This window comes from Cornus florida, unplaced genomic scaffold (genome assembly GCF_030987335.1).
Source record: "Cornus florida cultivar Cherokee Brave unplaced genomic scaffold, ASM3098733v1 CherokeeBrave_3.0.0_Hap2_Chr01, whole genome shotgun sequence".
Taxonomy (NCBI): Eukaryota; Viridiplantae; Streptophyta; class Magnoliopsida; order Cornales; family Cornaceae; genus Cornus; species Cornus florida.
The window spans coordinates 107,550,457-107,563,955 of NW_026775571.1; the positions used below are offsets into that span (position 1 = coordinate 107,550,457).

Sequence of the window (13,499 nt, forward strand, 5' to 3'; positions counted from 1 at the left end):
ATTTCATTCATTTTGACCATCAATATGAACAACACTTAAACCAATACCATCTTCCACACACACGTCTTCACGCCTATCCACTCCATGATGCTCCTCAAATATTTCTACAAAATCTATTTTACCTTGAATTAAATAAATCACCATTCATAGGGTTCCATTTATAGGTCAGATGCCCTTTAAAGATTTTTTAAACCATTGGTTTTTCTTTTTCATTCATTTATAATAATTAATTGTTCAAACCAGCACTTGAATGCTACATTTATAAGCATTAACAATTTATAGTTCTTTTTTATGCGTCATGAACAGTCATTTTTGCCTTGAAAGTTGAAACATCTCAGGACACATAGTTAGCAGCATCATAGTCTTGGAAATCTTGATTCAGGGAACTGACATCGTGTCGTAAAATAAATTTTATTCCAATAATGAAGTCCATAATTTTCCAACATGACCTCTTCAATGAACACAGGAACACTGTAATAAATAAAAATTAGGCTCTCATTTATGCTACATCACAGTGAATTCATTGTACCATGTTCAATCAGAACAAATGCATTTGGTCATATATTTGCTGCTGAACATGCCCACTGGTAAGGCTGCAAACCAGTGTCGCGAGCTGAATCAGTTGACAAACTCTATCCCTGTCAAGGGAGCCCCTGCATGAAGTTGAAGGGCGACATCCCCAACAACCTGTGATCGAAAATAAACAGGCCACAATCAATTGAAGGATTTTTAGTAGCATGGTAACAGCAACATAAGAGAAACAATATAATTTATTGGCGATGTTAATTTAGGCAAAGGCATTGGGGAAACTTTGTAATCTTCAAAATCAAGTAGCCAACAAATGTATAGACAATTTGTGCCTGCAAATTGTTTATAACCAAGGTTTTCTATTTTATTTATGTAGTTTTTCTTTTCCTGGTACTTTCATTTGAAGTCCCGAGTCCACGGCAACCAGAGTTCAAGAAGTATTTTACATTATTTGATCAGCCTATGTCACAGCAACACCTTAATTCTAGAAACTAAATGGTTCAAGCATAAAAAAAAAATTAAAAAAAAAATAGTCCACGCATCTCAAACTTGAACCATTTGATCAAATAATCTTTAGCCCAGTTAAGAAAAAAAATCTGTTCAAACCATTTCATTCAGCCAACGTTACACCAACTAAACAACACTATGAGAAAAATTGGTTCAACCATCAACAAGAATCCATCCATCTCAAACTTGTACCATTTAAAATATACGTAGATATCTTTCGAAAACCACTTAAAGGTCTGCAAAACAAGAATGCAAAAACCATTGCCAATCTGCATATAATTTCATACAAGTTTTGACTCACAAAGGTCACAAGGTATGAAAGGGAATGGTTATGGCTTAATAAAACTAATTTAATTACAACTACAATAATCTAGTAGATTAGACCAGGTTCATACCTTAGCCATGGATCTAAAACTATATTCTGTAACCCCTGCAACATGGGGTGTGATTAAGACATTTGGGAGCTTCAAAATTGGATCCTCGGGATCAAATGGCTCTGTCCAAGCAACATCAATGCCTAAGCCACCCAAGTGACCTGATTTAAGATGATAATGAACAGCCTCGTAGTCCAAGAGACCCCCTCGAGCTATATTAACCAAAAGGGCACCCTAAAACACAAATGAAAAATAAAACATCAAATAAACAAAGAAATAACGCCATCATTAACAAGAGATTCATTAGTTGATCTCTATTATTAGCATATACCTGTGGATGTCAACATTAAACAATAACTAACAGAAGATGTTGTCTTCGGATGACATTAATTGTTCAATGAAATAAGCCATTACAGTAGTTCAATCATCTTATAAATATTATACTTGGCAGCTCCCTCTCTCTCTCAAACACACGCACACACATTATACTTGGCAACTCTCTCTCTCTCTCTCTCTCTCTCTCACACACACACACACACACACAACATTTGGGATTGAAGTTCCTCTTTTCCTTTTCAGCTGTATACCATTTGTTTTCACAGTGGCCCATACCCAAATTTCTTGTTTCTACACCCGTTCCTCTTATATTAAGTACAGAACTTTGATTTTTTGTTAGAGCCAGTGCTTTCCTCTATGATACTCCACCGGAATCTTTAAAAATGGTTTTAAAATAGTTATAATTGAAAAAGTTTCCCACTTTGACACATTATTTGAATCCAATTTTACAGTAAGGGCTGCATTTGATCACCACAGATAGATATATTTCTGTTTCATTTCGAATTGAATCATCAATGATTTCAAGCGCGGATAGATAGATCAAACAAAAAATCCAATTTCCTTTTTTTTTTTTAGATGGATAAAAAAGACTTATGTAAGGGAAGATTTAAGTCCTTATTCTTTCTTCTGAGTGATAAAATCAGAATCGAACGAATAGGGGGTTTCATATCTATCAGATAAACTTTCAAATATTAGAATATTGATTTAGCTTAAATTTAATTTGTTATTAGTGTTCTTTTTATATGTGAGACTAATAGATTTAAAGCTAACAGGTTTCACAACATTAGATCAAGAACTCAAGTAAACGTTCTCGAACCTAGAGAATAAATTATTCTGTTTCATTGCCAAAATATTTGAATAAATTATATGTTCAACATGGCAAGTAAAAATAAAAAAAATTAAAAAAAATTTGCTCTTGCAAGTATAAGGGCGTAGGAACTCCAAAGGGGTTGGCCCAAGTGGGTAAGTTACTTGGCCCTATGCCTCGAAAATCATCAGGCCTAAGATTGGAGTATCAACTAGGGAAAAAAAGTATAAGGGCATATTTGAATAGTTTGATAACATTCCATAAATATTAATTAAAAGGAATATGAGTTTACATCAAATGGGCATCTTTCTCTCTTTTAGTCCGTTGACCTCTATGGTGGACTTACTATTAGAATAATGGGTTAGGATCCATGTCAAACCCTCCACCGCCTGATCGAGGTGGCTAAGAAAGAAAAAATTAAAAAGGAAATATAAAGTTTGACTCCCTCACACGTGTCTAGGAACATTGAGCAAGAAACATTAACAAGAAATCACCAATTTTATATTATTTTATTTTATTATATATATATATATATATATATATATATATATATATATATATTTGCAGAAATCAAATCATACTGAAAGAGTAGTCTCTCTCTTATATAGTGAGTCCAATGAACCACATGCCTAAGGAACATTCAAGCAAAGGACCTTGAAAAGAAATACCACTGTATTAGGGTAATTAATTTATACTAAAAGAGTAGCTTATCTATCAGAGTGGGTTATGAGAATTATATGGGTTCAACATTTCAAACAGGACGTTAAGCTTCCAAGAAAATCATTATTGTATAAGAAACAAACCTGTTTCATTGAAGATATGAACCTCTTGTTTACTATGCCAGCCTAAGAAAGTACCATCCAGAATTTAAGTATATATCAGACAACAAATATCATTCACTGAAGAAACACATATTTGGGAAAGAACAAATAGAAAGGAGAAAATTCTAACCGTTTCGCTATTCATTGACAAGCAACAGACAACTAGATCGGCCTTGTTTGCAAAATTATATACATCTTCATGACGACCCTTCTCATCAACCGGATCATCATTGGTACCATTTTGAATGGGCAATGCTGAAGATATAGAGTAAGATATAAAATAAATTGCTACAAACCTCACTAGTTTTAGTTTATAAAGCCCTTTATAGTTCATACCATCAGATTTGCATGAGTTATCCAACTGCGATGCCCAACTCCGTTTAGTAGCAAGGATTTTCACGCCGAATGGACGCAAACGCTTTGCCAAATGGATACCAATATTTCCAAATCCCATAATGAATACCTGCATAAGTGAGGAGAATTGTCAAGTTCTTGTGTAAGTTCATAAGGAGTATGGATCTTTTCGTACACGACCAAATCCTCCCAAAATTGGCAATTCTTTTCCTAATTGAGAAATGGCAATTTATTTTTTTGTAATTTTGTTCCATCCTCTTTTTTAATGCTGTATGCTGTATTACTGACAGAATCTGAAGCAATCTAGTTGTTATGAAACATCCATAGGGGTTCAAAGAGGCCACTTGACTCACAACAGTTCAAAAGATGAATGAAAGGCAAGCTAGACATGACCAGTACATCTTGCTTTTTGCTACTTCGTGTCACCAAATTCCCATGCTGTAAAGCAAATAAGAAATGGCAAGTTTAAACTCTGAGGATAAGTTCTTAACCATCCCGATCTGAAAATCTTAGAGTGGTGCATTACTGATTTAGGGCCAAAATTTTCCAAGATCATATTTAGGTGTTTCCAACGAGAAAAAGTGACACACCTAAGGCATTATAGCCTAATGGTACTTCACCACCTTCCAAAGTAGAAGGTCAATGGTTCAAGTCCCCAATCGGAAGCCCAAAAAGAAAGAAGAGGAGGGTAGCGGTAGGTAGACAGCCAACATAGAATTACAGTCACGTCTATAGCGACATGCTATGCTGGAGCATGGGCGCAGTGACAAAAGTGTAAAAATTAACCAGGGTGTTCCCTCATAGATGAACTGGATCAGCACCCAAAGGGTTTCCACATCCATCAGCAACAGACTGCATTGACAAGCTATTCACTTTTGTTAGCAAATACATGTTCCTCCCTTTTGTTTCCTCATTCTTGAGCCAATTTGACCCAACAAAACTAACCCTTGTCCAAAATGTCTGGTTTGGGAGTAGAAATTTTTATTTCATCATTCAGGTTATCCAGGGTGATCCCAGATAAAAATATATGACAATGATGCAGTCTATTCACACCATCCCTACCAAGTAGTTAGCTAGCTTATGCTATTTACAGTACTTCCAATTCAAATATTAATTTAATTTTCAGCTTCAATATATACAATGGTATCTTGTAATAAGTCCCAAGAATTTCTTCATCGTGCAAATTATTCTAGGATCAGAAACAAAAAGGAAAATGAAAAAAAAAAAAATACATAAAGTAAAAATTATACATGCAAGAATGCATTCGTAAGAGAAATTGTAGCAAAAAATAAAAGAAAGAAAAATTAAGGCTCACGGTTTTCCCAAGCAGCGTTTCACCGATTGGTTCTCCAAGCTTTCTCTGCTTTACATCAATTTTCATCTCATCCTGTCATTAAAATAACAGTCAGAGGATTAATACACAATAAATAAGTTAGACCAGATAAATGTGTACAACAAGGCTAAGGTTTACGGAGAAGGCAATTTTCATCTCATCCTGGCAACTTGTAGGGGAATTTAGAATTAGAAATGCAAATTGTTTCTACATTTCTAGATTGAGATCCACTAACTTGTTTACGGAGAAGGCCCAACATTAGATATATGGCCATTTCGGCACATGAAGCTGCATTTCCAGAATCACCGCCTGGAATTCTAGCAACCTTGATTCCATGCTTTGTAGCAGCATTGATATCGACAGCTTAATATAAAGATGAATGACAAAGGATCAAAATAAAATATAAAAGAACATGCACAGAATACAAATGGCACAATGTAGTTATCAAAAAGCAATTATAAAATCTTTATGTCGTGGTAATCAAGCAACAAGGAAAATTGACCTTCTAGCCCAACACCATACTGCATAATAAGCTTCATCTTGTTTGCACGAGAAATAAGATCTGAACTAAGTCGCATACTTTTCACTATACAAATATCATAATTACCAATAACATCAGGCACAACATCCAGTGGCACATCATCAACCTACAAAATAGAAGATACAACAACTGCTCGGTAGATGAACAATACCAATGGCAATCCCTTGCACAAAGAAGATTTATTTACAACGATTCTTATCCTATAGAAAATCATTAACAATCTGGAATTAACAGTGATTTATGATAATTTTTTAGTGGATAACCAGGGACTAAAACAGCATGGTAATACATAGTTCAAAGTTTTAGAAGAAGCAATCAAGACTAAAAATTAAGACACAAACACTAATTCAACAGTTGAAAGAAGGGCAGTATATGGAAACATATGGTAAAATTGTGGGAAAATTATTTAGTTCCAAGAAGCTGCTACTTTCTATCAACCAAGTTTCATTTCAGAGAAATTGGCCAAACAAAATAAGTACGTTGTAGTGTGTATCTCAACATAAAAGATAATCAAATAGAGTATATAGAAATTAAGAGTACTTCGTAATCCTTGAGCAAATGAAATGAGGAGATAGGATGCAAATGCAAGGCGTGCGAATCATACAATCTGCAAATCAGAACCCTGTATATGCAAGACACTTAACTAATCTATAGTTATCACCAAATTTCCCATTTTCAAAAATATAATATCTCCCATAAAGACAACATGTTAAACCATGAAAACGATGAAAACTTGAGCATTGTAACTAATTCTCCAATACATATATTAGAAGGACCATATTTTAGTTAAGCTCCTTCAACAAAGAGTGATGCTTATTCAGTATTGGCAAGGATACTTATCCAATAAAACTTTTAAGTACTGCAACCTATTTTTCTGAACATATGAGTGATGCTTTTTCAGTTTAGAAAAAAAATTAAACCAAAGTTATAAAACCCCAAAAAGATGCAGCAAAGAGAAATACCTGGATAAATGGATACTTTTGTAAATATTCTCTCTTATAATTTTGTGAATGTAATACCCCGATAATTTTAAAAGATTTATTAATTAGGATTAATTATTTTATTTTATTTTTCAATGATTTATTTTATTTTATTGAGTGTTAGATTAATTATCTTATTTTAATTAAGTTATATTTCGTGATTATGTATGATGATTGATTGTTTGTGTGGTTGATTATTGATTGAATTATTGGTATGTTGATTTTATTGATATTATATGACTTAGTTGTAAATTCTTGTTTGTTTATGTGCTTCATGTAATTAGTTATTTTAATTTCTGTATTTAATTAATTATCTTATTTATTTAAATTAATTGGATTGGGCTTAAGGAAAGTTGGACCAAAAGATGTGGTCTTGGGCTTCTATGAAACCTTATTAGGTTAATTAATGAAGGTCCGTGGTTATTTAATTATTTAAATGATCACTTTTGTATCAATTATATATATATATATATATATATATATATAATTATATATAAATATAATTAATTAATAATTGTTATGGAAAGATATATATATAGATATATATTTATTGATATTTATAAGTATATATGATTTAATTAACTAATGAGTTAATTATGGAAGGAATATATATTTATATATATATATATGTTTATAGATATAAATTATTTAAAGATTATTATTTTAATTCATAATACTAGTTGGAATAGGATTTGGAATTTAAGGTGTATAAAAATACACATAAGGCTTTAGGGTTAAAGGTTTTACACGTTAGAAAAATAAAACAGACACAGAGAGAGGAAGAAGAAGGGCTGACAAGGAGGAGGTCGGATCTGAAAAGGAGGACGTCGGAATTGGAAGAGATAATTAAAGCTTAAAGCGTCGGTTTCGTTTCGAAACCTTCAGGCGAGTTTTCTCTATTTTTCCTCTTAGAACCTATAAGGATTTCATCTTAAGTATTAAGGCTCTAATTAAATTATTAATTTGGATTAATTAAAAGCATCAAGTTAATTTATTTTATTAAATTGTGTTTAGATATGATTATTTAAAAGTATGAATTATTATATAGTTTTAATTTTGGATTATTGGATTTTATTTGTATATGTAGATGTTGGATATATATATTAAAATCAATGTATAGGTGGAACTGTGACCTAAGGGGATTAATTTTGGTTTTTATATTTTCTGGAATTTTTCTGTACTTTTCAGAATATTTTTAGAATTTGTTTTGTAATTTTTTTATATTCTGGAATTTATTTTAGAATTATTTTTATTAAATTTTAAATTAATTCTATGCACTCTGTGTGAATCGGCGCATAAATCAGGAGATGGGTGATTCAAGGTATGATCTAGTGTGGTAGAATGCATAGTAAAAGGTTACATCACTGATCTAGGCCATTGGAATAGTTTAAATATAAGTAGAATGATTCGGTGCATTACGGTGTACATAAAAGAGTGCGCATGTGAATCTGGACCATGGATTAAGTTTGGTCAACAGAAGATTGATCTGGTGTGGGTGCATACATGTGAGCTCAAGTGAGCTAATCTGGTGTGGGTGCGTTTGTGTGAGCTCAAGTGAGCTAATTAAGTGTGGGCGCGCTCACAGTAGTGTTTGAGCTTAGCCAATTATTTTGTCTGTTTGTGACATAAAATTAAAACGGTTATAACTTAGTCATCTTAAATCGAAATTGGGTCATTCTTGAGCTCAAATTCAAGGATTTTTCGTCCTCTTTCCAATGGTACCAATTTCATTATCAGATTCTTATCCTAATAAGAGATATTTACGTTTTAGTGAGACGGTGTCGGAAAACTATTTAAACCGGTATGGAGTATTTAAAGGAAACTATTTCTGACATATTTAGTTGCACTAATTTGGGTAAATATAATAAATTAATAATTTGTTATGGAAGGAAGTGTATATATATATATATATATATATATATAATTATTTATATATGTGTATATATAGTTTAATTTGTCTATGAGTTGTATGGAAGGATAAATATATATATATATATATATATATATATATATATATATATATATGTATATATGTATGTATATTGATTTTAAATAATCAAGGATTATTAAAGAAGGTGTTAAACACATATATACATTAAATAACATATGTGTAGGTATATATATATATAAATCATTTAAGATGATTAATATTATCATTCTTATTTGGCATATCTTAATAGGCTGGTTGTTAAATTAATGATATGCGTATAATATGCATGTGATGGCTATGTATGATTTAGCGTATTGTTAATTTTAAAGTTAATTCATGGTTAAAGTGTGGGCATGGATGAATTGTCAAATGATTAAATATATTACCTAAATATTTGTATGAATAGAATACATATACGGAAAGTATGGATGAATTGCTAATTAAATGTATGAATAAATATACCTGTGGAGGCATGGTTGAATTGCCAATGTATAAATATACATACACGGAGGCATGGTTGAATTGCCAATGTATAAATAAATATACTTATGGAGGCATGGTTGAATTGCCAATATATAAATAAAAATATTTACAATGGCATGGTTGATTTGCCAAAGCCTAATTACGTTGTTATGTGTTAGATGATTAAAATATCATCTATGGTTGTTGTATGTATGGATTGGATTAGGGTTAGATATTCTTAAATGAGAATAGTTTAGTACTTACTGGTTGGTGTATTATTTTACATTAATAAAATAATATTGGGGAAGACGTGGATGATTTGTCAAAACTTGGATTTTTGATATGTGATTTAAACAATTAAAATCATTATCGGGTTGGGATTAAATAGAGTATTTCTTTTATTATAATTTGTTGTTTAAATGATTAAACAACTGACTAGGATGGGATTAAGGTCAAAGGAGTTTTTATAAAATGAAATGGTAGATTGGTCTAGGTATGAATATTATTTTAATAATTATTTAATAGGTATGGAAATTTAATAAACCTATTAATGGATGTGATTAGTATAGTATATATAATTATATATAGACATGTATATCGTGCTTTATTAAAGTTAAAACTTTATTAGGTTTGGTTTTGATCAGAGATGATCTGCTTATTGGTTTTCAGAGGCCTGGTAGAGTGAACTTGCTCGTAGGGTTTAACCCACGATTTATTTTTCAGGTTATTAGAGGTTCCAGTCTCGAGGTTGAGGATCCGCAGCTGGGAGACTGTCATTCGTCTATTCATCTTGTGTACTTTTAAATAGTATTGGATTATTGGATAATGTTTTAAGGGGTCCCTGAGTTATGGGATTTTCGAATTGTAATTGTTGGAGAATCATTAAGTAATATTTATTTATTAGTTTTCTTCAGCGGTTTATTTATTCTTTATTATTCATCTTTGTATTCTGTGCTTGTTAAATACTTAAATTGTTTTGATATCCCTTGATTTTGTGCGCGAACTTGATCAATCCGTGTTCCAAAATTAGGGGGTGTTACAGTGAAGCAGGGAAATGAGGTCCACAAAAAAGAAGACAGGTGCTGCGCTTGTCGTTGCCCTCATTTATTTTATCAACTCTCCCCATGAAATCTGCATTGAGAAACCTCGGAATTTAAACAGGACCAATTAAAGTGACTTTTTTAACCAGGGAAAAAGTATGCTTTGCGGATCTTCATCAATCCTTATCTGCCCTATCTTGCCTATGTGTAGTGCTAGGACAAAGTGACTGCTCTAAGACTCGAACTCGGTTCTGCAAGCTTGTAAACCCAAGCTTTTATTATTGCACCAAATAATGGTCGCCATAAGAAGTCAAAAAAAAAGGGGGGAAAAAAAGGCTAGCCAAAGATGGTTTGCTGATGAACAAACTAGGTGTAATGCAATGCTACTTAATGTTGTTTCGACAAACATTAGACTTAGTATTGCACTAAAGATATCAAAGTTAGACCAAAACAGTACAAAAAATTTTACCCTTTTTTCAAGTAAAAATGCTCCATACTCTCAGAATAAGACATGACTGTTTTCCTTTTTATTCCAAATGGTTTTTTAAAAGCTTTTATGTACTATCTTCGAGTCAATTAAAGTTAGTGTGACTGTGACCTATTTTGTAGAGGCTGGATTTGCCTGATGGATGACTGCTGATGGCTGCTTAAATTTCCAGTATACCTCAAAACATATGTATCAATATGCAACTGTGCTTATTGCATAGAGGCACTAAATGGTCACACATCCATTCAGAAAAAAGGTCACCCAAATTTCAGCAATCTCTTGTAACTAAACAACATACTGTTTTCCGGTTGGAGATAACTTGGCTGAACTCAATTCTACAGAAGATGACTTTATCCCCTTAAAACTGTTGCCAAATGCATTCTATTTATTCACCTATCCTAAGCTGCCCAAGCAAGCCAGTTTACCATCCTCACCGAATTCTTTATCAGTTCATTCATCTTAATCTCACATGTTTTTCAAAAACTAGCCCCAACAAATTTTCCAACATTCATAAAGTGGTTGAACTCTTTAAAGATAAAATATGATTATGTGGAGTGTAATCCTAACCAATTCTATTTTAATTGTAATTCTAACAATATGTCATGTCTATGCAAGGTGATAGGATCCTAAGTGAAAATACTATAAAAGGGGAGTTAAATGGAAGGGTAAACAAATGGACATGAACTCTTAACTCTCCAAATTTACAGACACTGAACAGACACATCAACTGTATAAACATGTGTGTGTGTGTAATGATAACTCTAAGATCTTGAATAGGGATCCTGCAGCCAAAGATAGAATCCCCATAAAAATACCAAGTAAAGCCTTTCCCAATAATCCTCTATCGAAGATCTTTTATGTTCTAGTACTCTATCCTAGATATCAAAACAAAAGGACATGAATTCTTTAACTCTCCAAATCTATTAAGGTTGAACTAAAGATGTCCTTTTTGGGGAGTAGAACTTTTTAAGGGGACATATAATTATTACATTGTCCCCTTTAAAAATTACAAAGTTACCCTTTCAAATTTAAATATACATATATATATAATCAAGTTTGAAATTTTTTAAAATTTTAAGGGTATTTTATGAAAAGATGTGAAATATGTTATTTAAACTTGGTTAGTGGACAAGTATTTTGTGACAACCCAAAATGGAAAGATGAACAACTAAATTGGGATGGAGGGAGTAATTATAACAATAATATGTCCTGTCTATGCCAGGTGCTAGGATCCTAAGTGAGAATCCTAGAAAAAAGGATTGAATGGACTACAAAATAAAAGAACACGACCTATATATCACTCTCCAAATTTACTGATGCTGAACTGAATAGACATATCAACTTTACAAACATATATGATGTATATATAATTGATGATCATTCAAAAAGAATGTCTTGTCTATGCCAGGTGTTGGGATCCTAATGTTATGTATAGGAATATTGAATTGTCTTAGAATTGAAATGGGGGGAAATTCGGTTTAAACTTTGAACTAAATTTTTTTCAGTTCCAAATCTAAGACATGATGCTCTCAAACATAACAAAAGTGAAAATCCTAGAAAAAAGGGGAGTGAATGGACTTCAAAACTAAAGGACATGAACTCTCTAACTCTCCAAATCTACTAATGCTAAAAAAACAAGTCAATGTAAAGACATACATGGTTTATGTTTGAAGTGTGTGTGTGTGAAGGGATTGGAGATGGTTTGTTACCTATTGGAATTAAGTGAATTGTTGCCACAGATTGAGACTTCGAGGAGTGTTCTTCCATCCAACTACTGAACGTGTTGGTCTTTCGCACAGTAACAAACAACCAAAATGCCTTGAGACTTCTTCAGTTAAGATAAATTGCAATTTGGAGAGGATTATAAATGTTTATGGTATATGGATCTTCACCCATACTTCGTACTCACCACTATCTCACAACAATGTACTTGCACATGGCAAAAACCACATATGTTGATTCAAAGTACTAAAAAAATAAATAAATAATTGTTAGGACAGCAAAAGAATTTATACCTAAAGTTACTCTAAAGTTGGAGGAGTACTACACCTTAAATTTTGAAAAAAAAGTTCTAGGCTACTGAGAAACAAAGGTAAAAGAAAAGTAGAGGTAAAGAATGCTGCAGTTACATACATTAATTTTCATTCTTATTCCATTCTTACTTACATTCTATTTCATTTCCATTCCCATTCTCATTGTATTGCATTCCATCCCATTCCCATTCCAATTCTCGTTCGCATTCGTATTCGCATTCCCATTCTCATTCTCATTCTCATTCCCACTTGCATTCTATTCCATTCCCACTTGCATTTTATTTCCATTCTCATTCCTTTATACCAAACCCAACATTAGGTAAAGTGCAAACCACCCCCCCCCCCCCCCCAAATCTTTATTCTCTCTCCCAAAAAAATCCCTTCACTTTTTGAAAAAAAACCAAGATGACAGTGTTCTTTCATCTGATTATCATGTAAACTAGGTTATAATTTCAAAATGCCGGTAACTTATGGGATAATTAACGAATAAAATACGAAACCCCCAAATTGTTTATCGTTAACCCTAACTTTCATTCACAAATCGCCATCGCCAACTCTGCGGAGGTCTCACTTTGCAACCCACTGCAATGACACACAAAATGATCAGATAGAGTGCGTCAAAACTCCAATGGAAGAAAGAGACCCTCCAACTCCAACTACAGGTACTAATCCATCTTTCAATTACCACAGCAAGACAAGTCAACTATATGATCACCGAGTTTCTGACTCACTAGTATCAATGTCGCGCCGGTCACGTTCATCTTCTTCACCACCACTCGTGTCTTAAGTTGTTTGATAAATCAATCACCGCACTTGTACCATTTGCGCGACAAACAAACAAACCCCAATCTGAACTATTCCTCCACCGTTAAATTTGTAAAATCCCTTTTATTTGTGTTCTTTTCGTTTTCCAAAACCAAGTATGCATTGAAATGGCTTAAAATTCTTTTATTGGAACTAACAAA

At 32.6% G+C, this 13,499-nt stretch overlaps 1 protein-coding gene across 1 annotated transcript; it reads right to left on the bottom strand.

Annotated features, from left to right (window-relative positions):
* Positions 1-618: 618 nt before the first annotated feature.
* LOC132280045 (uncharacterized) lies at positions 619-13,295 on the bottom strand. The gene is made up of 12 exons (XM_059782150.1): positions 13,220-13,295; positions 13,063-13,116; positions 10,021-10,105; positions 6,565-6,613; positions 5,564-5,708; positions 5,297-5,424; positions 5,044-5,115; positions 3,711-3,837; positions 3,505-3,629; positions 3,357-3,398; positions 1,431-1,643; positions 619-687 (listed from the first exon to the last, which is right to left on the bottom strand). The coding sequence occupies exons 1-12, from the start codon at positions 13,293-13,295 to the stop codon at positions 619-621; spliced, it is 1,185 nt and encodes a 394-aa protein (XP_059638133.1).
* Between the last annotated feature and the right edge of the window lie 204 nt (positions 13,296-13,499).

Excerpts from the sequence above, each read along its gene's own strand:
- LOC132280045 (XM_059782150.1), bottom strand. The coding sequence starts at position 13,295 with ATGAACGTGACCGGCGCGACATTGATACTAGTGAGTCAGAAACTCGGT. Across the intron at positions 13,117-13,219 it reads AGTTGACTTGTCTTGCTGTG|TGGGTTGCAAAGTGAGACCT; the intron begins GTAATTGAAAGA and ends GTGTCATTGCAG. Across the intron at positions 6,614-10,020 it reads TGTGGACCTCATTTCCCTGC|TTCACAAAATTATAAGAGAG; the intron begins TTCACTGTAACA and ends CGGGGTATTACA.